This window comes from Gallinula chloropus (assembly GCF_964237585.1).
Source record: "Gallinula chloropus genome assembly, chromosome: 12".
NCBI classification, from domain to species: domain Eukaryota; kingdom Metazoa; phylum Chordata; class Aves; order Gruiformes; family Rallidae; genus Gallinula; species Gallinula chloropus.
The window spans coordinates 7,789,019-7,816,251 of NC_140097.1; the positions used below are offsets into that span (position 1 = coordinate 7,789,019).

General features: G+C 41.2%; 1 protein-coding gene across 1 annotated transcript in view; it reads right to left on the bottom strand.

Moving 5' to 3' along the window:
• ATXN7 (ataxin 7) overlaps positions 1-9,189 on the bottom strand; it is a gene marked incomplete at its 5' end in the record, with an annotated part of 62,028 nt that extends 52,839 nt beyond the window's left edge. The window contains 2 exons of the mRNA XM_084269413.1: positions 8,224-8,292; positions 8,940-9,189. Of these exons, the coding sequence (XP_084125539.1) occupies positions 8,224-8,292; positions 8,940-9,189 (319 nt within the window). The remainder of the gene's footprint in view (positions 1-8,223; positions 8,293-8,939) is intronic.
• Between the last annotated feature and the right edge of the window lie 18,044 nt (positions 9,190-27,233).

Sequence of the window (27,233 nt, forward strand, 5' to 3'; positions counted from 1 at the left end):
GTTAAAATATATAAACTAATTCTTACTTGCTGTTACCTTTCAATACACACTTACATATCATAACTGATTCTGACTTAAAACACAGTTGGTCATGGACATGATGTTTATAACACTCTCAGAATTAACCAAGATACAGGAGCTACTGTACCACACAATCACATCAGTAGCCATGTAAAAATCAGATCAGATTCATTCTCAATACATAAGCAAGCATGGCCCAATGGATCAAAGGGTTACCAGACCAAATACATACTGGAAATTTTGTTATCTTCTTTAAACCACCCTCACCTTGTTTTGAAAACAGCTTTGAAGTTAGAACGTGACCATTATTTCACAAATGTTTCCCTCAGCAGAGATGGAGGAGTTGCTTAATCCAGCATTACTGGGAGGAAGCAGAAAAGATCATAGAACCTCACCCTAGGTGTAAACCAATACAGATTTTCTTCTGCATTTTAGCCTGAAACAATAGCCACAGGGTGTCATTTAGGCTACACACACCTTGACAGAGCAATGGCTACAATATCTAGGGACCAACAAAATGCTTGTCTAGCACAACACTTTCCTGCAGGCTGTCTGATCACGGGGTTGGAGTGAGCCTGGCTGTCTCGCCCATGCAAACCCTCTCGCCTGAGCCCCATGACCTGGTCCTGTATCTTCCCGAGTCACCACCAAAACCCTCGTTGACTTGAGGCTCACGACAAGAATTCACATCCCCAGACACCACTTAATAAACTGGCAGAACTCCAATTTTCCCACTGACATCATCTACTACGTCATTTATGTGGTCAGTGAAAAAAAGCTGTAGGCAGAAAACTGAATTTATGAAGGGTAAAATACCACAGAATTTTACGTTAAAGCAAAACAAGCATCCAATTTACTGTGCATTCAGTGTATTATTTACTGTTCAAATTTAACTCATTAAAGCTCCTACACTTCATTTAAATGTAAGCTGCTCTAGGACTTTTAGGCAACTATATCAGCATGAAATTGTCCAACAAACTTCCTTGCAAATAAAACTGTGAGAGCTCTATATTTCAGAACAACCTCAAAGCTGGTCCCTATTGGATTCTAGCCCTTCAGCTGCTTTGTATACATTTTTTCAGTGTCAGTTGAGAACACTGCATTTTCTGTTACACTACAAACAGCTGATGAAAGATGCAAGTCCTGCTTAGCCCCAGAAAGCACATCAAGAACACTGCGTAAGTTTTCTGGCTCTGATGATCCTACCTGAAGAGTGGAAAGGCATAGCCAGTTACCCCTTTCACCTTTAATTTATTATCAGTGAAACTTGTCTATGGGCTCCATTGAAGCTATTGAAAGCTGAAATGAGGACAAGGGTGAGCTTGTAAATAAGCAATCGTTCTCATGGGAAAACAGGTTACCACAAAATGGCTTATTCTACAAGGGCTGACAAGCAGCGTTTATACACAAATAACCGTGTGTTTGAGTATTTATCATCTACTTGAGCCAATAACCTAAAATATTTATCCTCACAGTGACCACTTCCAAAGCTAGCAATCGTGACTCCCAGTGACGTGGGAGCAGCTGCGTGTGCAGTTTACTTTGATGAAGTCATACCCTGTAGCATCTGGGGTTACCACGAGTATCTGACTGACCACGAGAGTCAGCTTGAGAGCCACAGCACCACCGGTCCTGGCTCGCAGCTGCACACAGCCTGCACAAGCAGGGAGACCTTCTGACTGTGCAAAGCCTTCTAACAACAGCAACACCAATTACAGCAAATTCGTTGCCCCCTGACAACTGCTTTTACAGGCATGCTGCTCTGCTCCCTTACACTTTCAATTCCCTTTGCCAGAGTTTAACACTTGCTGCTGAAAACTTAAGGTGTAAGTACAAAGCTGTACTCATCTCTGTCTTGTTACCTACACTGCAAGAATGTCTACGAAATAACGTGGAGTATCTCATATACAGGCAACTTCCACAGCAGTGGTAATTTTCTTCATTAACAGGGAAAAGAAAGAGCAATTTTTAAGCATCTTACAGACTATTTAGAATACTTTACAAATGAAATATTCTAATGATTTGGGAAAGAAGAAATCCTCTCTGTCTTGTAAGTGATATCAGATCACATGTATCCCAGCCAGCCTTTGGCAGGTACAGCCACAGGCTAGGCATAGCCAGTCGAGGTGCAAGAACTGTGTGCTGCTTCTTTTATAGCCCCACTGCAATAGAAGAAATAGCTTTTAAAATAGTTACCTCAGAGAAAGTAATCTGCATCCTCTTAACCCAATTTATTTGAAAGTACCCTTCACTAAGCCGTCTTCTCTTTCCTGCTCTATTTAGATGATAGTGTTATCAACTCATGTGAAAGGCATATTTCTACATCATTTTTACTGCATTGTTATTCTCCTACTGAGCATTTGTTCTTAAATGTGGAACAGAAACTACAAAAAAAGCAGTATTTAATCAAGTATTATCAAGACATCACCTCTTCTGCACAGGGATAACCTAGCTAATCATACATACCACTTAAGAAGCATTAGGTAACAGTGAATTCCTGACTGCTATGTATGTGTATAGACAAATATTTAAAAGGTTCTTGTCAAAAAAACCCCAAACAACCCACAAATCCTATTTCCTCATCTATTATAGATTGAATTTTGGGACTGCAGTTCCAGTGAAGTCCCAAAGGCCTTGCAATATCACACTAATAATACAATAACATCCAAAACGTGTAAAGTATCTTTAAAGCATAAAAGATGACAGTTCTAACTCACAGTCTAACATCACAATATTCTATTTATAACATGTGACTCATCTCTCCAGAAATAATTAAATATTGTAAACAGAACTTGGATTTAAAGGGGAAAAAAAAATAACAAGAAGAAAATGAGGGCTACTCACTGCAGATAATCTCAGAAGTAGCTTGAAAAACATCCAGTTTGAAAGGATGCTCTCTCATATAATCTCCACAGTTTTCTTAAAACAGTTCAACACACTTAAAAGTCTCCTTGTAATTGTTTTATGATAACCAGTCCACAAATCCTTAAAACACTCTGTGTAAATAGCCAATTAAAATGCAATGAAACGAAGAGGAGATTCATCTGATAAGACTGAGAATAGCTATGCAGAATGTCAAAAAAGAAGCATGGCACTCTGTGCTGCTACCTTAAATATTTATTTCATTCTATTAAAAATTCTCACAGAGTACTTGCAAGGCAGTCTAGGACTATAGAACCCTCTGAGCATCTTTGACATGATTTAACACAATGAAAATCAACTCAATTGAGCACCTCCCAAGGCTGAATAAAAACAAATTTAAATTTGAAATAAGATGCTGTCTCTTACTTGTATTTACAACTTAATATTGGAACAAATGTTTCAGCGATGCTTTAATTATTTATTGAACCTGCTGCTGGAAAAATTCTAGACCTTAGGTCTATGGACTTGGCTGCTCAACCCTGCCTAGCACGGGATCAAGAAGGTTTCATGGCATAGCTCTCAGTATGCTCAGTGCTCCGATAACTTCTATTAATAACAACTAATATAATTAAATCTCAAAGATTCTGCTGATTGCCCCAAGAGCTTCATGGAGTCTCCTTTTTCCACACACCCCCCCTACCCCAAGGACATGCTAACTCTCCAAGACCAGAAGTTCAGCTGCTATCAGGTGACACGGTGCTGAACGGAATTTGCTCCCACCTGCTCTCCTGATAGATTCCTACGGTCATAAAGTCACTGGCAGACTGTAGGGATGCTGTAAAGGTGGCAGAGACCTCCTTTTAGCCAAGATTCAATAATCTTGATCAACAACAATTGATCAAATTGAGCTGGAGGCTCAGGTTACAAATGTTCTGCCTTCTGTCTATATTTTGTTGCCAGTTAGCTATAAACTACGGTGACAGAACTAGTGAAGTGCTTGAAACAGGCAGTACCAGGGGATTCACCTCTCAGAGGATCCAACACACACCAAAAAAAAAAAGCTGCACATGTAACTAAAAAGATGAGATGCTCAAGCAAAGACACCCCATGGTTTCAGCACGCTCTCAAGCTATCAAACCCAAATATTCAAGCAATTTTAAGCTGTCAAACCAAATCTCTCTATTCCCCACACTTTTATTTGTCATTCTGAGATGCAACAGATTCCTTTGCATATTATTACACATATTTGAAAATTATTATTTCTTGAGTCAATATAAGAATCTAACAGACTTTCACCCCAACCACATCAAAAGGCTTGCACACATTAACAAGCATTACTGCATGTAAGGATGATCTTTGTTAAGAGCAGATAGGCTCTTTCTCACCAGTACAGCCCTGGGAGTCGTGGTGGTGTATCTGGTAACAACTAGCAATTTACTATGGTGAGAATCACAGTTTCTAGGAGGTGACGGAGGGTCAAACCCCAAATTCCAGTGAAGAGTTTAGGGCCTCATCATTTCTACTCTGAGCATTTCTACTCAAGAACTTGTCTGCTCTTGCAGAGAGAGAAACAAGCTGACCTGTTGTCTAATTTTGTAAGAAGCAAAAGTTACTATGAACGAACTCTACGCTTACAAGCACAGTTCTGTTTAGAGATCATCACCAACAATAATGGGCTAGAAAGGTTTTTAAAAGCAAACCAAATTCAACACAGGTTAGCTAGAATCACCTAAAAAATGAACTTATTTGCCAAAATGTTTCCAGGAACTGATTACAAAGTTTGACACTAAGAATTATTTTCTTCAAATGAAAATGATACTACAGACACATCAACCTCCTTCCCAGACCTACTGCATGAACTGAGTGTAGGTGAGAACACTGGCTGTATCTGCTGAAACACACTCCCACTATCACACAAACAAGTTGGAAAGATGCATTTCAGCAAAGTTTCGTTTTAAAATATAAGAAAAACGCTTCTTATACAGGGAGGACTAGATTTTTTCCCTTGCTGTTTTAGAAGGCATTTACAGATTTTAATGCAATATGCTACACTTGCTTCATCACAGCAAAAGCCGTGTGGCAGGGGAATTGCTCCTTTTGCTGGTTCACAAGCAATACACAATTAAGTGACTCTGTGAGCTAAAAGATTCTGTCATATGAACTACATATGAAGAGAACCACCTCAACTGCTTGTAACATGCTCTGACATTGATATTGCTCGTCACAAGAAGACTTCAATGTACCCAGTGGATTTTAAAGGGTACTTTATTTTAGAGTCTTCCCATGGTGAAGGATGCGCCTTTCTCATTTCCATCTGTCAGGGATTTTCCGTACCAAAAGTGAGCCAAGTCCACTGGGCTTGTACCTTATTCCTGCAGCTCGAATTTCTACATCAAAGCTCAGCACGGACTGTTAGTGCCTCAAAAAGCCACATGCAGGAAAACATCCAGCGAGACTCTCGCTGTGGTGAAGGTCTGCGAGGATCCCAGCAGGAACGATTGCACATTATGGATTAGCAGAATAGAAAGCTTATAAGAACAGTAAAAAAGAAACAGGGAAGTATGAGACACAAACACTGGGGGTTTGGGAAGCCCATATTCAATTTCTAGTTCTTAACTTTGATGTGAGCTTGCTCGTGTCAAGAAGGGTTAGATACTGAGAAAAGTGTTTGAGACTACGAACTAATTTTAGTTTCCTGATCCCTACATGGAACTAGCATCACTGACAGGTATTAAGGACTCATCAGGCTTCACAACCACCAGCGTGCTCAGAGAGGAGCTGCCTGATCAGCAAATAGGAAGTGCCTGTGACAAAGGTGTGTCTGAAATCCTGCCTCTCTCCCCAGCTTCCAAATGTTGTCCTGAATCATACATTTATGTCCTTTATTTCTTTAAGGGAGCAATAGGCATCACTCTTTTCCTTTAAAGCATAACAAAGGGCAAAGTTGGTCATATTAAGTCCCTTTTTAACAGTGTTACAGCAATGGGAATGCTTGCTCTTCATTCAGGAGACGCAGACTCTAGTGTCTGCAAGTCTCTCAACACCAGGCAGGCTGATGATGAAGCAGCTATTCCCACTAGAAGCCACAGAGAAACAGCATCTGGGAAAGGAAAGAACTACAACCCAGAACCCAGTGGGTAAGGGGCTGTGGGAGCCTGACCTCACAACTGACAAATAAAGAAAACAGTTTTTGATTTTGAACCCAGTTCTATTAAGTGGGCTGTAAAGTCACGTTTCCTCCTTCGCTCCCTCTCCAGGCCATGAATATTTAATTCTTTTATGCAAACTGGAAGAGTTGCAATGCAAGGTTAAATTAGCTTAAATAACCTTGAAATCCTTTTGTGGAGTTCGGCCTCTCAGTCAACTCCCAGTCTGTAGAGAAAGAACTGTCTTACATGACCAGTTTGGCTGTTATCTGTGTTTGAAGTACTGTGTGGTATCATAACAAAAATCTTGAGGTTCAAGTTGATTTGACACAATTTCTATCTATGGTTCACCTTTCTGTGATAAGTTCCACGGTTTAGACAGTCCAATTATCTAATAAACATTTGGTCCCCAGTTTTGAATGCAAAATTCTTCCTGGGAAAAGGTATCAGTTACACTGTTCTCCAAATCTTATTTGATAACACAGAAATACATCCTGGCATGTTTTGCTACTCTCCTTGTTCTTTAAGTGCAAACTTAATTAACACCACTTTTTCTTTTGGTCCCTTTTGCAGAAGGCTGAGCTCCCTACAGAACAGCTACAGGTACATGTGAAGTCACCATCTCATCCATATGTCATAAAGCAACTAAAATAAATAAACCTCTGGAAGCCTGAGAGAGCTACTAACTTTCACTTTTAATTTGCAGTGTTTTATGAACTTCCTTCAACTCATAACCCTATAAATCATTCACATAGTTGGGAGTTGGTGCAGAGAAGCTGTGTTTCAGTGGTCAGCCCATGCAAAAAAAAAAAAGAGAGTTTCATGATCTCTCTCCCGAGGAAAAAGAAAAAAAGAGATTATTCTCACCCTGCCAGCTAATCTTTAAAATCTGGAAACTTTAGATGCTTGCCTTTTAAGAGGTAGACATAAGAAAGAATGTTTGAAAATCCTTATTAGTAAAATCTTTACTGGAATAATGTGTATGCTTATTGTTAGAAATACTGTTTTAGCCCATGAATCATTTGCCTACTCAGAAATATATCAAACACACAACTATTAGATTGGAACTTGGCAATGAAGTAATGAAGTGATTTTTCAAATTCCTAAATTAATACATACACGCTGAAGATGCCAAAATGGCACAAGTGATTCTGAGCACCCCAGCATCACTGCCTATCACATCTTTCTGATAGGTCAGTGACCGCCAACTCTGGTCCTAGAAATTGATTTTTTTCCCAACTTTTCCCAACACTGGGAATCCCACAATAAATATATGTTTTGGTTCCACCTCAACATGGATCACTGCCTTCCAGTCTTACTCCCCGTGCCACCCCTGCTTTAGGTTTCATTTGCTGTTCACAGCTGAGTAGGTAAGAGCTGAATCAGATCATCTTGTAAGGTCCTGGCAAGTCCTGCCTGCTGTGATTGTAAACTAAGTTTACAAACTCAGTCTTGTCAAATAAATTACTCAGGTCTAGCTGATGCAGTATTTAAAACAAGGCCTGTTCTATTGCATGCTTCTCAGGAAGTCGGACAGAACCAAGTCAGCACCAACAACATTAAAGTTTTAGAACATTTGCCTGCTGTAAAACAACTGTAAAAGTGGAAAAACAAACAAACTGAACATCAGGAATGAGACTCGTCACTGTTTTTTCCCCACTTCCTGTTACAAAGTTACCAATAATCTATAATGTTCATTCATCATTCTGGTACAACTGGAAGTAGCATTGTCACTCTTGAAAGGAACTGGGCCATTAACTGGCTTTTGCTGATCACAGATGAAAGGTCACTCTCGTTCGACAGTACGCGAAGAAACACACATAACACTGACATGACAGAGAAAGGGATCAGTGTTCAAAGGCTGACATGGATGATATTCAGAATCAAAATATTTTAGCTGAAGAAGATATTATTGGTGCTGGTCACACAGCTTTCTTACGACTATCTGTAGCCTTGAATAAAAAAAAAAGGGCCAAGAAACACTATAAAGACAGTAAGTAACCTATGCCCTACCTTGTAGTTTTGAGATTATATATTAATGCAATAATAAGGCACATAACAGCACTCACTGACAGACAGCAAGTCCCAAATCCAAAGCCACCTTTTTCTCTCTCTCCTGCAGGTCCTCTCTGTGACTAGTGACAAGTAGGAAAACTCCTCTGCGTACTTTTCTTCAAGACCGAATCGCACTCACCTTCTCGGCAGAGTCGCATCGCTTCTCGGTTCCTTCCATATTCCTTGAAACTTTCTTCTAATGCTGTTCCTGAAACCCAAAAGCCACAAGATTTCAATCAACGCCGAAGGAGGGTAACGCTGACCCCCTGCTACTGACCTGTGACCTGTTCCCCTACGAGAACAAACCAGCACACTGGGGACAGGCGCTCCCATCGCTGCGGCAGTAAATGCAGCTCAGAGGAGAGCGATCCGCCGCCCCGTCCCCCGGAGCGTGTGCGGGGCTGCCCGAGGCGCTGACAGCGCCGGGGGCCGCCTCACCTGAAGCGGGAGCTTCCCCCCCCGCCCCCCGCCGGCGGAATCGAGGGCAGGAGGTGCCGGCCTCCGGGGACTGGCTCAGACCTCCTCGCACCGTGTCCCGGATTACAGGAACTGGGGCAAACGCCGCTCCGAGTCCCCGGCTGGGGAGCGCCGCCGCCTCGGGAACCGCGAACCGGACAACGAACTCGGCCGCGACGTCGGAGGAGGCTGAACGGACCCTACGTCCTCAGCGGGCCCGGGACCCGCGGCGCCCTCCTGCCGGGCACCCTGCCGTGTCGTATCGGCGCCTCCCCCGGTCCCTCCCGCGGCGGGGCCGCGCCCGGGGCACCCCCAGCCCGGCGGGGAGCGGGGGCCGAGCCGGTAGAGGGGGCTAGGGGGGGGGTGGGGGGGGGAGGCGGAAGGGGGGTGGCCGCTCACCGTCGTTCCCGTGAAGTTTAGCAGCATCGACCCAGTGGCTCCAGGGCTGCCCCAGCATCGCCTCGGGGCTGGGCAGGGACCTGCGCTCCCCGACGGCCGCCATTGCCGCTGCGGTGGCGGCGGGGCCGGCGCCGCTCCCGCCTCCTCCGCCTCCGCCTCCTTCGCCGTGGCGGGGCCGCCGCTGCCGCTGCCTGGCCGCCGCCGCGCTGCGCTGCTCCTTTCTGACGTCACCCACGGCCCGCGCCGACATTCTTTCCGCTGCTATAATGTAACGAGAAAAAGTCATCGGGCGCTTAAGGTGGCGCCGCGCTTTTAAGGAAGCGCCGCGGCGCTGTCAGCCCGCTCGCTCTTCCTCCCCGCGGGGAACCTGCAGCCCTGGGGCGGTGTCGACTCACCTCTGCGGCGGCCCGGGGGGCAGGAGCCGGGTGCCCATTATTGTACGGGGAGAGCTCCCTTCCTCTTCACCGCGTAGGTGAGGCGCGTTTGTGTGTTTGCCCTAACAAAGCAGCGGAAGGGGGGGGTATGGGGGTAGAAGAGCTGGGCTACGCCGCCCGCCAGGCGCTCCCTAGCCCCATGGGCCCCCTTTCTCTCTCTCCGTACCACAGCCTGCGACCCTACAAAAACAACGGCCGCATCACAACCCCGCCTGGCACCCGCTGCCCCGGGAAGGGGGGCGGACCAGCGACGCTACGCGGTGGGGCGGGGCGCGTAAGCCTTGCTCCGCCCCTCCTCACCGCTCCACCTTAAACCCGGCGCCTCCTTAAACGCAGCAGCGAGCAGGAAGCTCGCTCCGGGCAGGGGAGGGGGAACTGAGGGGAGGGGGGGAAGACAGGGACGCCGCCCGCCCGGAGCGAGTTTCCTGCCCGCCGCTGGCTTCGTTATACTCGGAACCTGCCTCCCGGGGGGGTTGTCATTGTTATTCCGCATTTCTTTTTAAAGAGCAGTTTGGGTTTTTTTTTTTTTCCTTTCCTTAAAGTTTGGGGCGGCGCCGAGCGGCGTTCAAACCCAGGGCTGAAGGATGCTGCGGTGCCCGGCGCCTCTTACTAACAAAGTTTGGCAAAGCCAAGTTCTTTGGGGTTAGAATCCTTTTCATCACCGGGCTCTCTGCTCAATCCACTGCCACGTTCAAGTGCCGATGCCCAGTTAAACTCTGGGGCCGGGATCCGCACAGCCTGCCGGCCAAGCGCGCTGCCACTGTCAGTACCGCCATGTACCACCCGCAGGCAGCAGCCACGAACACCCATCAACCCGACCTGCTGCCTCCTCTCCAGGCACCCAGCTCGAGAGCACGGCACTTGCGCCAGCCCCGGGGACCCGCTCGCAGATCCCACACGTGTGTTTGCAAAGCTGGACAGCAGAAGACAGGATGGTAAATAGATGGGTTTAAGCTAACGCCGTCCCAGCGCTGCAGAGGTGTGAGCATGAGCAGGCTCAGGCAGCGCTTCGCCCTTTCCAGTTGAGGTGTGGAACTAGGCAAGCTGAAGATGTTTCTGGCCAAATTTAGGCATGTGGAAGATGTATAAATGCAAACTCATCGGACAACTGTCCTCTGGGATAGGTTGTAATTACAGGAATAGTTTCAGTGCTCCACCCAACTGATAACTTGTGTCACATTCACAATGCATCTTGTAAAATCGTAGATTTACTACAGAAGAGTTAGTGAGATTTTTCTCCCCCTTGATCACACTAAGTCTAATTTAACTGGTTAAAAGAAGGCAAACATCATGGGATTTCAATAAAGACAGCAACAATTACTTCTATGGCAGACACTCGTAGCAGGATTAATAAACAAAGGCTATCAACTTCTTGAGCTGGGCCCTGGTCTTGGAGTTACACAACTTGGTAACACTATTGTAGCTTCCCAGAACAGCAGAACAACTCTTCAATTTAGGTCTGAGAATGAGTAAAGGTGCTTATGCAAGCAGTCTAAGGATAAATGATGAATGGTGGGCATTATTGTTTGAAGAATTATCAAACGGTGTACTTTATAGTATAGAAGAATACTTATTATTAAAGCTAAGAACATCACTGGAAGAAAAGTGTCAGTCAGGTGCTAAACAATTTCTGACAGAACCTGAGGTCCTTCTGTGCTCTGGAAGCCAGATCAGAAAAAAAAATAAAGTGATTTCTTTCAAGCTTAGCTCTCCAAGTGCTCCACAAATGGAGTCTAATACAACATCTGTAGCTGAATTCAGAGTCCAGCCACAGGACAGGGCAAGTTACAGAGATAATTATATTCCCTGTGTCTCATATTCTGCTTTATATTATGAACCCTACTTTGTTCTTAGAGCTTTCCTATGTTCTGGAGGAAGCTGTTGGAAAGCTGCCTCAGCTGCAGTTTTAAAAAGACCCTTGATACATCCAAATGTCAGTTGAATTCATAAAGGCTTTAGCTATTACTTATTTTACATAGGTCATGAAGCAAATATAGTGATGGGTGACCAAACAGAGACACAGAACACCTACGTCACCTACCTTGTAACAGTGCTGATGTAGGTATGTCAAATTAAATAAAATGTCTTAATTTGGCAAAATTACATTGTACTTTCATAAGCCAATTTATTATCAACTTTTCATTTTCTAAGGCTGGCTCTCACCAAGTTATTCAGAAGTACCTCTTGCTTTAGAAGTGCTACCCAAACCAGTTAAAGCACACACCACCTTTATTTCATACATCTTTATCTTCTTTCTTGCTCTTTTTTCCTCTTTCAAACTACTTGTTGCATTTTTCCTCTCCCTCTTTCACAACTTCTCTTTTTCCCCCCTACATATTCCCACTCAAGATCTAATTCTGCAGCCTGGGCCTCAGGCTGTCCTTTAGGAAACCTTCCACTAGTAAAAGATGTTCCCACTACGCCGTGAATACATGGAAATTCCAGCAGAGGGAGGAAAGCGGCAGCAGAAAGACCAGTTCATCAGTTCAGTGCACACGGGCGATTAGTCAGAGAACAGGAATAGGGGCAGATGAGAAACTCATTTTACAAGGACTGGAGGTGGAGAGAATTTTCCCACAAACTCACTAGGCTGAATATGTGGTTGGGTTATTTTAAGCACACAAGGTTCAATTGTCTTAAATTGTTTCCGTAGCGCTACACATGTATGCATTGATGATTTTAGGGAAAAGTAGGGAAAATCCTGAAAATCCATCAAGTTAGAAGGAGATTGTAATTGAAAACACATGTACAAGCTGTAGACTTTGAACAGAGGTGACTATTACAGATCCAAGACATCCAGGTCAGGAGTACAATCATCGTAAGCTCCCTTGGCAATCAGCAGAGAGCCAGGGATACTTTTGGGATCAGTTTGGTCCCTTCTGGTCCAAAGCTTTTTTTGAAGAAGCCCTTCTTTTCCCACTGACCACAGAAGGAGGTAAGGATGACCATGCACATGAAACTAGGCACCTCCATTAGGCACCCAGAATTAAGTGGGATGACTCTGCTCAGGAGCGGGCAGAAAGCTCAAGTGTGGAAAGCGCTGCCCAGAAGCCAACACCCCCTTAAGGGAAGAAGAAGTGGTCCAGAAATGTGACACTTCAAAGAGCTTAACTGAGGAAGCAAAACAGCCCAAGAAGCAGCATCAGGACTGAGATGGTGTGTGAATAGCCACAGAGTGCTTGTATGTGTTTACAGGTATTCACCAAATGGAGGGAAAAAACACGGAGGGGTAAGATAAGCTCAGGTAGAAAGTGGAGAAGGAAAAATATGAGGCAGGAAAACAGCAGAAAACAGTGGATGGTGTAGAGAAACCAGCCAAATAATGGGAAGCATAAACAAGAAATACAGCACAGCCTGCAAAATGAAAGAAAGGAGTCAAGAAGAAGAAACAAATATACAACAAAGGAAAACCAGCGATTTTGAAGCTCACTAAATAGATTTACCAACATATTAACCATGGTTGGTGATCCTATGATTAAATGTATGCCTACAAACAGCATGCAACTGCTTCAAACTGCAGAGGGTTGTTATTTTGTGGCATGACACTGCAGGCATTTTTTCACCTGTACCGGCAGGTTTCACTCCTTTGCCAGGTGGTCTGGGAAAGCTGTTCAAACAGGGAACACCTACCTCAGCTGCTCAGTTAGAATCTGTAAGACAGCCTCCGTATAGGACCTGTGACATGATAATTCTTCACTGGAATGGAAAAGGAAGGATGGATCTGCAGAGGAAATCTTTTAAGAACCGAAGAAGTACAATGACATGTTGCACCAGTGATTTTCCACAATTGAAAGTGAAAGGATGCAAGAACTGATGTGCAAAGGGAGAGACAGGGAGAACCCACAAGGGTCACGTTATCAGTAATAATAAGTTAAGCCACAAAAAAGTCTATCAAGGAAAACATCTGAGGGGCATCACGTACAATGAAGGAAATCAAATAAGTTAATTCTAGCCTAAAGGTATGAAATAATAAAGAAGGGCTTAAAAACTAAGAAGAAACATTATTAGTGAAGACTTTCTGGTAGATGAGATTCAGGATGAAATGACAATTCAAGTAGCTGATACCCTGAAGTGAAGTCCCAACCTTCCCGACAGCTCCTGTTGACAGCAGTGGAACAGGGAATTAATTCTGTGCATTTGAAAATATGTCTCCAGTCTGAGAAGTGTAAGAATATAATTGGGCAAGTAGAGAAGCAAGAGAAAAAAAGTTCATATAAATCAGCATGTCCAAATGATCAGTGAACTATTTAGCCATAACAAAACAGACCATTTCATTTAAGCCCCACTACCAGAAAATATTAATACATCAAGGAAAATGCATTATGGTAATCTGTAGTTCACCCTCACCTCCAGTGAAATCAAACAACTTCTCCCTTTGTAGCTATACACAGGACCATGATCCTGCAGAATAATAATCCTGAGCAGAACACAATAAAAAATTACACAACAAACCATGCCAGCCAATTATCCTTTTCCCACAGATCCTGGAAACAGGTTGATGTGTATAATTTTATTTATGAGAAACACTTCAAAGGGGGAGCTGAAGATGCTCAGAAGTGCTACTTTAAATATTGGAATACAAAATTATTGTGGATACCTACTATAAACTACCTGTTCCAGGGGAAAGAGCAATATTCTTAAGATTAGAAGACTGCTTTAAAGTATCCTTTTCTGATGAGAAGGAACGGGGGAAGGGAAGCTAACAAATGGCAGCAAATCTGCAAAGAATGGTGCATTAGGATGAGAATGCAACAGATACTTTTTACACCCAAATTATAAACCTGTGTCAGAACCATGTTTTAGGAAAATATACCACATCTAACAAAAAACTGCAACCACTTCCTTCTTTATTTAACAAGTATGTCTTAAATACAAGTCAAATTTCTGCAAGAATTGATGACATAGCAATCTAAGCAGAATAAGAAGCCCAAAGAACACGGGAACATGGATCCTTGCCCTGTTCAGCTGTCACTAAATACTGTCTGTCAATCCTTGAAGAGACTTTTATAGAGAAAACACCAAATAGTGACACAATTTTTTCAAGTGTTAAATAGGTGAAAGTACACAAAATGCATCCAGTGAAAGATTTGGAAATTGAACTAATCTTTATTTATGTTCCATAAGGTATTGAAATCACCTTTTGAATCTGGAAATGTTAAAACAATTTTGGCATGCTAACTATACAGATTAACCATTTTAATCAGAGGAATCAGAAATAGGTTTGACCTTTTAAATTCTCATTTATACACAGAGAATCTGATATTACAATTTAGAATGATTAATTCTAAATTACGCAGCCATTCAGCATCAACTGTAACAAAACATTTCCCCTTGTTGAAATCAAAGCACTTAACAGGGACAGTTTGATGTCAACCATCTTCTGATGGAACCTAGCTACCACACAAGATTTCATAACCCTGCCTGGTTCCTTGTCAGCTTGTCTACTTGGCTTCTTGGCAATTCATTGAGGCAGAAGACTCTGGGTCCAAGCACAGCTCTCAGGACTTAAGAGTTACTTGAGACTACAATGATGCCTACCTACAATGTGAAGCTGCCCAAGTCCTTATACCCCCAGAAGTTTGACATGCTGATTAACATCAAATCAAGGATCCTGAAAAGCATGGCAGAAGGAAATTTAAATTGATACCATTCTGCTCATGTGTGATTGCTGCTTGCTCATGTTACCTGCACTGACCACATGCTTAGCAAGTTAGCAACAAAATACCATACAAGTAGGACATGGACAGATCCATGTGACTTGACAAGATGCATGCAAGGGTGCTAAGGTGCCCTTTTGGAACAACAAAGGGAGCTAGTTTGAAAGGTCATGAATGTAGACCATGAGATTGGTGGCAAACTGGCTGAAGTGCTGTGCTCACAAGGTGGTAATGGCTCAAAATCGAACTGGCAATTAGTCACAAATGGAACTCCTCAGTAGCCAATATCCTCTCAATATCAACAGGTCAATATCCTATCCTAGTTCAATCCTATTCAGTATCTTTTAAAATTATCTGGATGATAGGAGTAAATGCATCCTCACCAAGTCTGCAGATGACACAAAACTTGAAGACAGGTAGACAGACTGGAAGGAAGTGTCACTATATACAGTGACTGTGACAGGCTGGAACACTGGGTAAGTTCAAGACACATTAAAAAGCTGGATAGGGTCCAGGAGGGTGCCACCAACCTGCCTAGAAGGTTGAAAGACCTACTGTAGAAAGAAGAAAGCATAGGGTTTGTTAGGCCTAAAGAAGAGCAGGCTTGGGGTATGTGTGTGGGGGGGGGTGTAAATGCAGTCTTACAGCAAGTGAAAGATAGTTACAGAGAAGATGGAGGTTTACTCTTTGTGAGAAACACAGTGACAGGGCAAGAGGCAACAGGCACAAGTTGTTTCAGAAGTTCTGTCTGATACAAGTAAAAATATTCACTCTTAAGAAAAAAATCAATATTGGAACAGGTTGCCCAGAGAAATGCTGGACTTTCCTTGCTGGAAATACTTAACACTTGCCTTGACCAGGCCTCAGATAACATGTTTTCAACAGAAGGCTGGACCAGATGATGTCCAGAGGATTCTTCCGATCTAGAGCCTTCCTATGTTTATATGGCTGTCTGATAGATGTTGTGGCCCTATTTAGTGACAAGGAGCAAGGAAGTAGATCAGAACAATGCCAATTTCAGTTTGCAGCCCCCCACTCTCTGAGTTCACTAACACAGCCACTTCTCAGGCTGCTGGAAAATCCTGGGGAAGCATTTTTCAAGAAAAACCTCGGATATTAAAGTTTCCAGTGTTACATATAGCAAGAGCCACACCATGACAAACATTCCTCTCTCTTCTTGAGCCCAGATTAACTCTGCCACTTAAATACATTCTGCAGACCAGCTCCATGCTAACTGTAACGGCCTTTTCTTCTGCAATCTATTTTAAGGTATATTAAAAGATGATTTGCACAGCAAATACTAGCCAGGCTGTTAACAGACTGGATTGTTCAAGTCTGTCCATAAGAAAAATGCAAACTGAGAGTGAAGTTTTTCCTTTCGTGATGTGAAGCAAAAATATACAGAATGGTGAAATGCATGGGATAATAAAGAGTAGAGATAAATGTAAAGGAAACAGAGAAAGAAACAGATATTATTTCAATTAATTAGGACTTGATAAAACACTCTGCACTAGCAACTTTTCAGCCATATTTTCCATTTATTATCATAATTTTCTTTTTCCCAACGTTCTGCCAAAAATGCTAGTCACAGAGAACCCCACTGCGTTAAGCACCTGTATAGGCTTTTCCTTAGTTTACAATTCTACTTTCTAAACTTGTAAAATAAAAAGTATGATATATACCAGAGCCTAACAGCCTCTGAAAGTTTGTTTATGTTTTCTAAAATATAATAATTAAAAATCTACCTGACTGCCACATCCCACTTGTCCAAATCACTTTTTCTAAGCGATTGAGCTAGATAATCCAACTTTAATCTTTTTGACCATTCCATGCATTTGACCACTTCCTTTAAGTTGATAGTAAGGTCACCTTATTTCCCACTGAAACGTATATTAAACACCTGCATTAAAACCAAAAAGTCTCCCCACAGCATCTGGTAACACTTCAGCCTTGCTTTGCAACCCTGCTAATATCCTGTTCTCCACGCTTCTCACATCTAAAGTATGTAGGTATTATGCTTAAGGAAAATATTTGGGTAAGCGTGTCACAGTACCTTGAAAGTATGGTGAATCGCTGGGTTGATTTATCAATTGATCTTCATCTGTTCAGATTTTGGAAGCTTTTTCTGACTTGTACCTGATTAATTCTGAAAGAAAACAAAAAAGGGTGCAGCAATAAGGTATTTGGAACGATAAGTGTATCCATTTAAAAACTAATAGGAAGCATTTTATCAATTTGATTAAATACAGTTTCTGCAATGGATTTAAAATTGAAAGGTAAGCAGGGAGCTGTTATGCACTCTTATGTACAGAGCAGCTCTTTAAATGGCAGCCTGACATTACCAGAAAGGTATGCATTGGATGAAATCTCAATCTTCAGCCCCGTTACTGCACTTACATTGACTATTACCGACCGGATTTCCAAGCAGAGGGTTGTGTCTGTATCACAAGCTAGGAACACCACAGCACTGGATTTTCTACACAGGATTTTTCTAGAATATAGCATGACTCCAACAACAGGGGCTCTGGCTACGCAGTCATTGACATTTTTACCACCATGTCGTAGAACGCGGATAGCTAAAAATGATCCCTCACGTAACAGTCATTAGTGACTATTACTGTATCGCTGATGAAGAATTTAACAGAAAACAGAGAGATCTACAGATTGAGGCCATTCCCACAAAAGGAACTTCTATCATCTCAAGCTCAGGTTTTTAAAAGCCTTTCATTTAATGCTTATAAACTTATTATTTATATAAACCAAATTTAAGCAGGGTTTGCTTCGGTTTAGCATAAATCAATGCCTAATTGGTTAAATCTAATGCAAAGTCCAGTTAAAAAAAAATAAAATTCACTCATCCTGTGCACAGATTATAGTAAAGATCAAATAACTGATCTCTGCAAGTGCTTTGAAATTAAACTGGTGATTTTTTTTTTACATCTACTAAAAAGTCATGAAGATAGATATAAATAAGCCAATCTAACATGGGGACCAGATGACACTTCAGAGAAAACTATTTTTTTCCCCTCCAAGGATTAAAGTCCAGACAAAAGGAATGCAGTCCAAGAGGGCATCCAAGCTGTCCCACAGCCTGTAGGGCTCTGTCCCAGTGGAAGGTGCAGAACGAAGCTTTTCCTGGCTTCTCTTGGAAGCTGTCTGCAAACTGAGCTCCTGTCTTTAAATTCGTCTTATGCACTGAGGATAAAACCCCCCCTTTTTTTTTTTTTAAACTGCAGCTTAGCAGCTGACACTATCTTGACTGAGATCACCTACAGATATATTTATATTCCTAAGCTTTACTCTGCTCAATGACATACTTGATCCCAAGAAGCACATCCAAGCTTAATTATATTCTAGTTACTCCATAAAATGCAGAATTTCCTTCTTTTCAGTGGACAACACTTAAGGACAAGTCCAGGTATTATTTTCTCTTTTTCCTCTGCAGTCATTGTTCTGCATAAAGCATTGTTCTGCTTTATGGTAATAAAAAGATGATTAACAAATCTCTACACTAGCATAAGTGTCAGAAAAACACTGAATTTCCCTGTTACACATACAAATCTAATTGAATGCTGCACTATAAAGTTTTCTATTCAACTCTTGCTGCTGCTTACTGGCAAAGGCAATGCAGTGTTTGTCAAAAGTACTTTTTTTTCCTTCATCTGTTCAGGACAGGAGACTCTGAGCTTGTACTAACCATCATTTTTACAGAAGATCATTCAGTGTTTAGCCACCTAGTCCCTTCAAGTATATGTCCTCCCTGGTGGAAGTAACTCGCTCCATCTCCAACCCAATTTCTTCAGGGGATACAGGAGCTCTGCATGCAAAATGCCATTTCTTTTATCCTGATGTAAATTTTATTAGTTGCATAAAACCCAAGAACTATGTATAGAACAGAAGACTTCTCCCAATACTTAAAAATCTAGGAATAGGGCAGCAAGTGTTAAGTACAAAAAAAAAAAGGACCAGATGAGGGTGAAGGAAGGAACAGCAAAGAATTTATTCCTAGATAGGAGAGATCAGAGCACAATATGTCACCACCTGCGAATTTTGCTGTAGGGATTACATCTGGAGCTGAGTTTGAAGGAAGTTAAGAGTCTAAGTTTCAAAAGAGTAAAGTGACAGCTTAACGACCCTTTAAAGAGAAGTCTTTCTCTGGATAATGGGAGGCAAAGAACAGGTATGATTCTTGTTGAGAATTTACAGCAGGTCAATTACAGCCACAACTGACAGCAGAGAGTAATGCAAGGAGGGATGGGATGATTGAGAATAAACCAGGAGGAGCTCTCTCTCCAGAAGGTAAGCACTTTGGTACCCTGGGAAAGGGCAAGCTAGTTGAAAGATGGGAAGATGACAAAAGTAGTCAAAGCAGCAATCCAAGAAAATGGGAAAGGCCTGCAGTTTCAAACCAGCGAGGCAGACTCAGCATCCTGTCACTCTTGATGCCTGACTATCAAAAGAAACTTGGTCACAATTGCTGTTTAATAGTTTGAGGAGATACTGATAGGCAAGACAGGAAACCACAGCCTGGCAGAGCAAAAGCTGTATCCCAGTCAAAATTTTATCTCCAGAGATGTACATAATAAAGGCATACTGATGGTGACTAATGCGTATTATCCTTTTAATGCAAACAGAGGAAAATTGTAATTGCAAAGCAACTCATTAAAATATAGGGAATGTAAATGCATGTGATAATGCATCCCTAACTTTTGAAAGTATCAAAACTAATGCCTCAGCTATCCAAACTCCTTTAGCTGTTTTTCTTTTCAGCTGTCAGAAACAGGCACCAAAGAATGTGTGGAAATTTTGGAACATTCTCCTTTGCTATTTACTAAGTACCCAACTTGCGATAAAATACAATGCCTACACATACAAAGCAAAGATTTGGATGTGCCAGGTATGATCACCCCAACACTGGGCTTCATTTAGGCATTTTCTTTATGGGAGTAACCTCATGAGGTCTGAATTCAGCCCCTTGGGAAAACGGCTGCGGGAGGTGTGTGTTGCTGGAACACCAGCTGGCCACAGAAAGCTTGGGCTGCTAGGAGGAGTAAATCAGAACAATTCTCAGGCTAATCTCATTTCATTTGGGTCCTGATTGACTCAGGACCCCCCAACTACACAGTCTCAGAGGGTCAAAGATGGTGTAGGAACCGTAAGCTCTACCAATTACATAACTGGCCCCCTATTCCCTGCAGGAGACATAATTCTTTACAGCTTCAGGGATTAAAAATTAAATATGAGCTACATCCTCCAAAATAGAGATTAGATACTGAACTTCTGTAAATAACAATCACTAAATTGCTACATCTCAGGATTTCATATACTTTCTATGTGTAATGATACAAAGTATTTCTGGAAAATATCTAAATATTTACTATTACTTGTACACACACAAATGCAACAGAACACTAAGGGCAAACTATGATAATGATACAACCTGTCCTGAAACTGCTTCAGACATGCACAGGTATCTTCAGAGATAATGACAAAGATCCAGCTTAAATAGCTAATATCTTAGTTACTACATAACGAATATCTTAGTCAACAGAGAAGCAACAACACCTTTCTGATAATTCTAAAGAAGCTGATAAAAACTGTGAAATAATTAGGCACAGCAAAGTGCACTTGAGGGCTCTTAACTTTGACTACTGTCATTTTCTTTTGTCTAACAGCAACAGGAACAGATTTGCATTCATTATTTTCCTCAACAAGCCACATTACCACTAATTTTAGTTTTATCTTCCAAGTATTTCTCCTTTAACTTGGAAGCCTTCCCCAGCAGTAAGACTAACAAAGCCGTAAGAAGCCTCTGCATATTTCACTTCAACTGTTTAAGTACAACCACACAAAGCACAGAACAGAAAGGTTAAGACCCACTTGGTTTCAGATATAATGAAAGATATTCTATGAGTATCTTGTCTTGTATTTCAAAACACCTGCACCTTGCAGTATGATTTATACCACCATTTGAAAGTTTAATCCATAAAACACATTAGCTTGCTGCAGCAAGCTAAGATTAATAAGGACAGGTGAAATTATATTTATGCATTTCTTTAAAAATGGTATTTATATGCATCTGTGGAGAGGAAAAAGATACGTTCTGCATTTTATACCATAGGAATATTTCACAGCAATTACAACTTGTATTACATCAGAAACACAAACAACAAAAGACTGGTAGCAAGCAATAAGACACTGGACACCAGAATTTCCTTTTTTAAAAATAAATTAAATCCTGATTGGCTCACTTAAAAGGGTGCATGAAGTAAAGCAGTCATGTTTAAAAGAATATATAAACATATAATATAAATATACTTTTCAAGACAGAAAGGCACAGCTAAGCAAGGCAATGCAGACTACATGATTAACAAGATTTGCAAAATTTATTACTGAGCTTCTCTGTTAAAGGTAACATTATTCAAACTACACCGGCACGGTTATTACAGATTAAAGATTTCAAATTAGCTCCTCATGTATATCATTACTGCAAGTGGTTGCATTTTTATCTGTCTAATTTTAAATTACTGCAGGCAGATGAAAGTCATCTTAAAATCTGACTCATAATTTAGGTACCATACCACTAACCTTAACAGAGATGCTGGTTCTTACACAGGTACAACACTATTCTCAATGTAAACAAAGGACACTGCCATGCACCCCAGGCTAAGGATGTCAGCATTTTTCAAACACCTTTCTGACTGTTCCATTTTATGGTGATGCAATATGACCTACATTTTCAATGGCCAAAGAGAGACAGAGAGATAGAAAGGGAGGAGATAGAGAAAAGAAAGACAGACAGACCTTTGCTGTCCTTATCCTCCATTAACTACAGCTTTAACTGTCCCTCATGGGGATGGGAATGGGCAAGAATAAAAGCAGAATAACCTTATGGCAAATTCTGAGTAAGATGCTGAAAGATAGGCTAGCATCAGAAATAGCAAGATTTTTTTTCCTACAATCCTGTGAACAAGGACATAGTAATACCCACAACAGGAAAGAACAGTAGAATCAATAATTTTATAATCACTTGCCAGTACAAAGCTGTCTGTAATACAGATGCTTATTTTATCACCTCATATTTCCCATCATGTTCTACCAGTTCAGTTCTATGTATTCCCCTTAGATCTTAAAACGAAACACAAAATAATCCACATCATTATCCTCATTTTTACAGACAGAGAAATCGAGGAAGGAGGAGTGATTTGCCCACAGTCACCTACCAGGCCCAAGGCAGGGTCGGGAGCAGAAAGCATCACTCTTCATTATCCCTGTACCGTGCGATCTATTAGGGACTGTGATACCTGTCATCCTAATATACAATCTTGACATAATACCAGAATTATCTCTATCTTGTCTTCACGCACACGAACTTCACACAGAAAACTGTACTGAATGACTGCTAACTCTCTGAAAGCTCTCCCTCACCAACAACAGTCCACACTTCCCAGACTGGCTCTGGACATGCACTTGACTCTGAATTGTAAAACCTGGCATAAAATGTCAGTGGTGTTTTTCATTATAAACATGTAAAAAATAAAGATGTAACTTAAGCTTTGGTTGCTATTTTCATTCTTCTACAACTAGAGCACATTTCCTTTTAAAAAAAACTCAGTAGTTTTTTTCACAGTTAAACTAATACATTAAGAAATTAAAAGCTTGTTTCCAGCAAAAACAAAAATCAAGATCATCTGATTTTCAGTTACACTTTTTTTAGTGCCAAAACGTCCTGCAGAATATTTACAAAGCATTTAAAAGTTCACAGTCCCTTTACTACTGCAGGTAGTTAATACAACGTGCAATGTAACAGCAAATCATCTTCTTATTATTGGAACTGAAGGCCTAAACTTGATCTTAAGTATACCTCTGTAAATCCAGAATGACTCCAGCCCTTTCCAATGAGTTTCTTGGGATTTACACACATGTAAACAAGACTGTAATTTGGCACTGCGTTTCAAAGCAGAGATCAATAAAATGTATAGATTAATTCCTGGTTTTGAACTGTATTTATTATATCAATCACTTTCTTATCAAGCAATATTCATCTCATGAAGTGCAATCATCCCTCCACAGCAAGGGCTGAGAAACTGTCATTCCTCTGCTCCAGTGCTGCTGCCCTTTCTAACTGCAACAGTACATCAATCTAGTTAGTAGTGAGGAGTGAGGAAGACAAACAGCACCTATTCAAAGAAAGGGAGAGAAAAAACTCACAGCCCATCCTACTTTGAAGAGAGGAGACAGAGTGGAGAGTCAAGAGACAGACTGCTAATAAGTATGAGTATGAAGGAATTACCTGCAATATAATAGGAAGGAGTTTGGAAATTAAAAGAGTATGCATATAGCAAAAGGAGGATGTGGAGGCAGGAGAGTGGTAGAAGACACAATGTCTTAAGCAAAAAGAGAGCTGTTTCTCCAGTAACATGTGTCTATGAGCCTGTGAGAAAATATTTAATATTACAATACTAAGAACATGCTAAGATTAGAATCACACATGACTCATATTATCCCTGGCTGCACCTTGGTCAATCTATTTTACTCTCTGAAATGGAACTTAGTGAGAAACTGGTATTTCTCACATTATAAATATATTTATTTTTGTCAATCTGGGTCAAAGTCTTGCTGATATAAAAGAACTCTCTTCACAACTATCAGCGTTACTAAAGCTCTCTCCTATGAATGCTTCACAGCAACATTTTGCCAGTTTCTTTTATTTTTTGGCCTTTTTTTTTTCCCTTTTACTTTCTTCATAGTACCTGTGTTGCAGTTCAGAAGGGGGAGAAGCTGAGACGACACTTTTATTGTTGTCCAACACCATAAACATTCCAACTAGAGGAGCCAAGAGATGCAGAGACTGGCAGGGTCCAAGCCAAGCAACCCAGCACGCTCCTTCCCTTTGCCTACCAGTGACTGCCACCTAGGGACAGAGCTCACCGCCTCACAGCAACACAGTGCTGGTAAGGAGGAGAAAAAACCTTACAGCAAGGACAGAACTGTTAATCCCAAGGACTCACATTCTGGGAAGTTATAACTAGCTTTAAAGCAATTATTTGTGTTTCTCTCCTTGAGGTGCCTTCTGAGTATGGAGCACCTGGCCCATGTCTCCCTGCTCCTCCCTGAAAACCACAATCCCATTTTGTTGTGAACATCCCAGTTGCAGGTGTTGGGGGAGCCTTGCAAAACAGCCCCATACTGTTTCTCCAGGAAATCCTGTGCTCCAGATGGAGTGGGAAGAAACCTGCTAGGTCATGCAAAGGCAAAACTTCACCCTGAACTGAAGGGGCAACATTCACCTTTGAAAGGCCACCTGTGGGAAAGGGCCCCCAAAGCTTTAACGTTACTGACATCAGCAGTACTAATGAGATCAAACATGTCTTTCCAGTGGGATCAAACTTAATCTAAAGACTTTCATATTTTCATGTACATTCACACTGGACCCAAATACACTAGTGGCTTAACAGTCTACAAAAGCCCACTCTGGCCACCAATATTTCTTACACACTGCAAACTTGACACATGTTTATATACTAAATTGTCAGCTGTTTATTATACTGTATTAAAATAATATCTTTTTCTAACAACTACTATTTATGTAGCTATTAATAGGGCACTCAATAGTCAAGTATTAATCAACCAACCACTAGATATTCCCTGACTGAATACAAGGAAGGAATTTCTTTTTTTTGTTATTATTTATTTGGATAATGTAGTAATTTGCATTCCAACATATTCCCAGTAGCAATAACCTTCTTTGCAAACCATGGACAGCCATGAAGCCACAGCTGCATAAGCATCAGCATACCCTTTAGCTATTAAAAGCATTTATTAGCTATGGCTAATAATGTCTAGAGAAGAAATCAATTCTCCAGTTCCCTCACTCTTCTGCTCATGGTCAAGAAGATCTGGAATGAAGCATTATAAGAACACACATTTTCTTCTTAGATTTATAATTTTAAATGATATGCAACCTCCAGGTCACATGGTAGGTACACCTCCTCGTACTGCCAGTCCCACTAAAAACTAATTTTTCCTAAGGGAATGCATATTCACAGATAAAATGAAATTAAGTGGGATTACAAAGCTTGTTGTTGAACCTGGCTACCTACACATGAACCAAATGTCAAGTTGTCGTCTACTGAAACCACCAGTTTCTACCTCGTGCATGCACACAGCCAGCTGGAACAATTGCTCATTCAGATCCACACTTGGGCCACACTTCCTCCCCACAAAACACTCCACGAATCCTCTTAGTTTTTCCAAGTAGCATAACGATTCTGTAACTAGCCTGGAAGCAACATTACAGCAGAGCAGAGTATTTAACCAGGACAAGGACACCTGCTCGCTATAGCGCTGTCCTGGAGGATGACATGCAAGAAACACCACCCAAAAAACCAAACCCATTGAAAATATGAACTTTACTTGACAACTTCTATAGACTTTCCTACAGATATGACAAACTCCAGTTGAAACAGGACTGATAAAAAGGTCATAGAGGTGGAAAATTGAGAATTACTGTAATAGTTGACCACAACAGACCTGTACCCTACCCATACCTAGTAGAAGCTGCCTGTGCTAGGACTACCCATTAGGTATTTTTCCCCAAGCAATGTCTGTATTGCAGCTGCTTATAAGACCCCACCTGCACAGAAGCCAACAGAGAACCACTGCTTACTTAAAGACCACTATACTTGCTGAAGGCCTCTTCAAGGGAGCAACACATTCTCAAAGCATCCATCTCCACAGAAGAGCAACAAGAAGAACCACTACCAGAAAAAAAAAAAGATGCAGAATAGCAATTACACTCACTGATACTAGCAGAATGAGAAGAAAATGTAGGTTGCAAAATCACTGTCTGCCAAATTTACTGGACTGGTCCTGGAAAGACATGATAGGGAACATACTCTGTGAAGTACCAGTTACAAATAAAGAAGATTTTATAAGAATAATCCAGTCATTAAGTAACTTGTAACCCATATTATTATCATGTTCAAGTCTATGCCAACATTTGAGAGGACTAGCGAAGTTTGAAATCCTTTCAAGAGCTTGCAAGACCAGGACAGACTTCTTTAACAGGTACATTTGAAAACACCAGCTCTTGAGCCATTTCCTTCCATTTGTTTGATGACATAAACTACAGTTACAGGCTGTTGCTCCTGTTTGTGCAAGTCTTTCATGTAACAACAAGAACGAAAAGTTTCACTGGAAAACCTGAGTGAAAATACCCTCCCATTCCAATTCCAGCAAAGCAGCTGTAGCTCAAGAGCAATTTAGGTATTTTTAAGATTAAGTTTCAAATTAATGTAATTTAAAAAAAAAAGTTCTATATGTTTCAATGTACATGCACAGAATTTTATTCCAGGGTATCATCCTAACTTTACTTATACATACATACACACACACATCAAAAACCACAGGCAGATCTCAAAAATAAAAAACCCAACCCACCAGACCATAACTGCCAAAGCGACACTGAAATGAAACTGGAGTGAAAATACTGACAAGGAACCACAGAAATCACAGGTGCATACTTATTATTAGAACAGCTTTGCTCTGCTCTCATCTCTTACAAGCCAATCTTTATTCATTTAAGTTATAAAATCCAATTTACCTGACTCGCCTCTTTTATTAGTTCAATTCTCTCCATGTATAATCAACATTCAAATTTTTATTAAAATAAAGGCAGAGGGCCAAAAAGTATGCCTTGGGGGTTTCAAGCATTCTGTTCTAATGTTTGCAGAAAAGGCCCCCAAAAAACCCCAAGCAAACTTGAATGCTTGCTTATACCAAGTCTTTACTAAAACATTATTACAAGACCAGTTACCTTGGGAGTTTTGTAAATACTATTAAGAGTAATAACATTTTGGGCTTAATGTTTTGGGAACACATATAACCAGTTGAAAATGTGTATGTATATATAAACACACACTTATATACACGTTTTATATATAACATTTTGTGTCCCTCTCTTTTTTGCCAACATTTGGCACTGATTTTTCCATTTCCCTTTTGAAATCCACCAAAACAGTTTAGGAATCAGACTATTTCATGTTACAATTTGTTTTCTTCTGTTTGCCCAAACTTTTCAAGGCCAAATGCTATCCTTGCTTGCACATAAAATTTGGAAATCAGCAGGAAGGCGTTCATACAAGAATCTGATCTTCAGTCAAAATGTAATCTTTACCCACACTTGCATGTTTTTCTCTTGA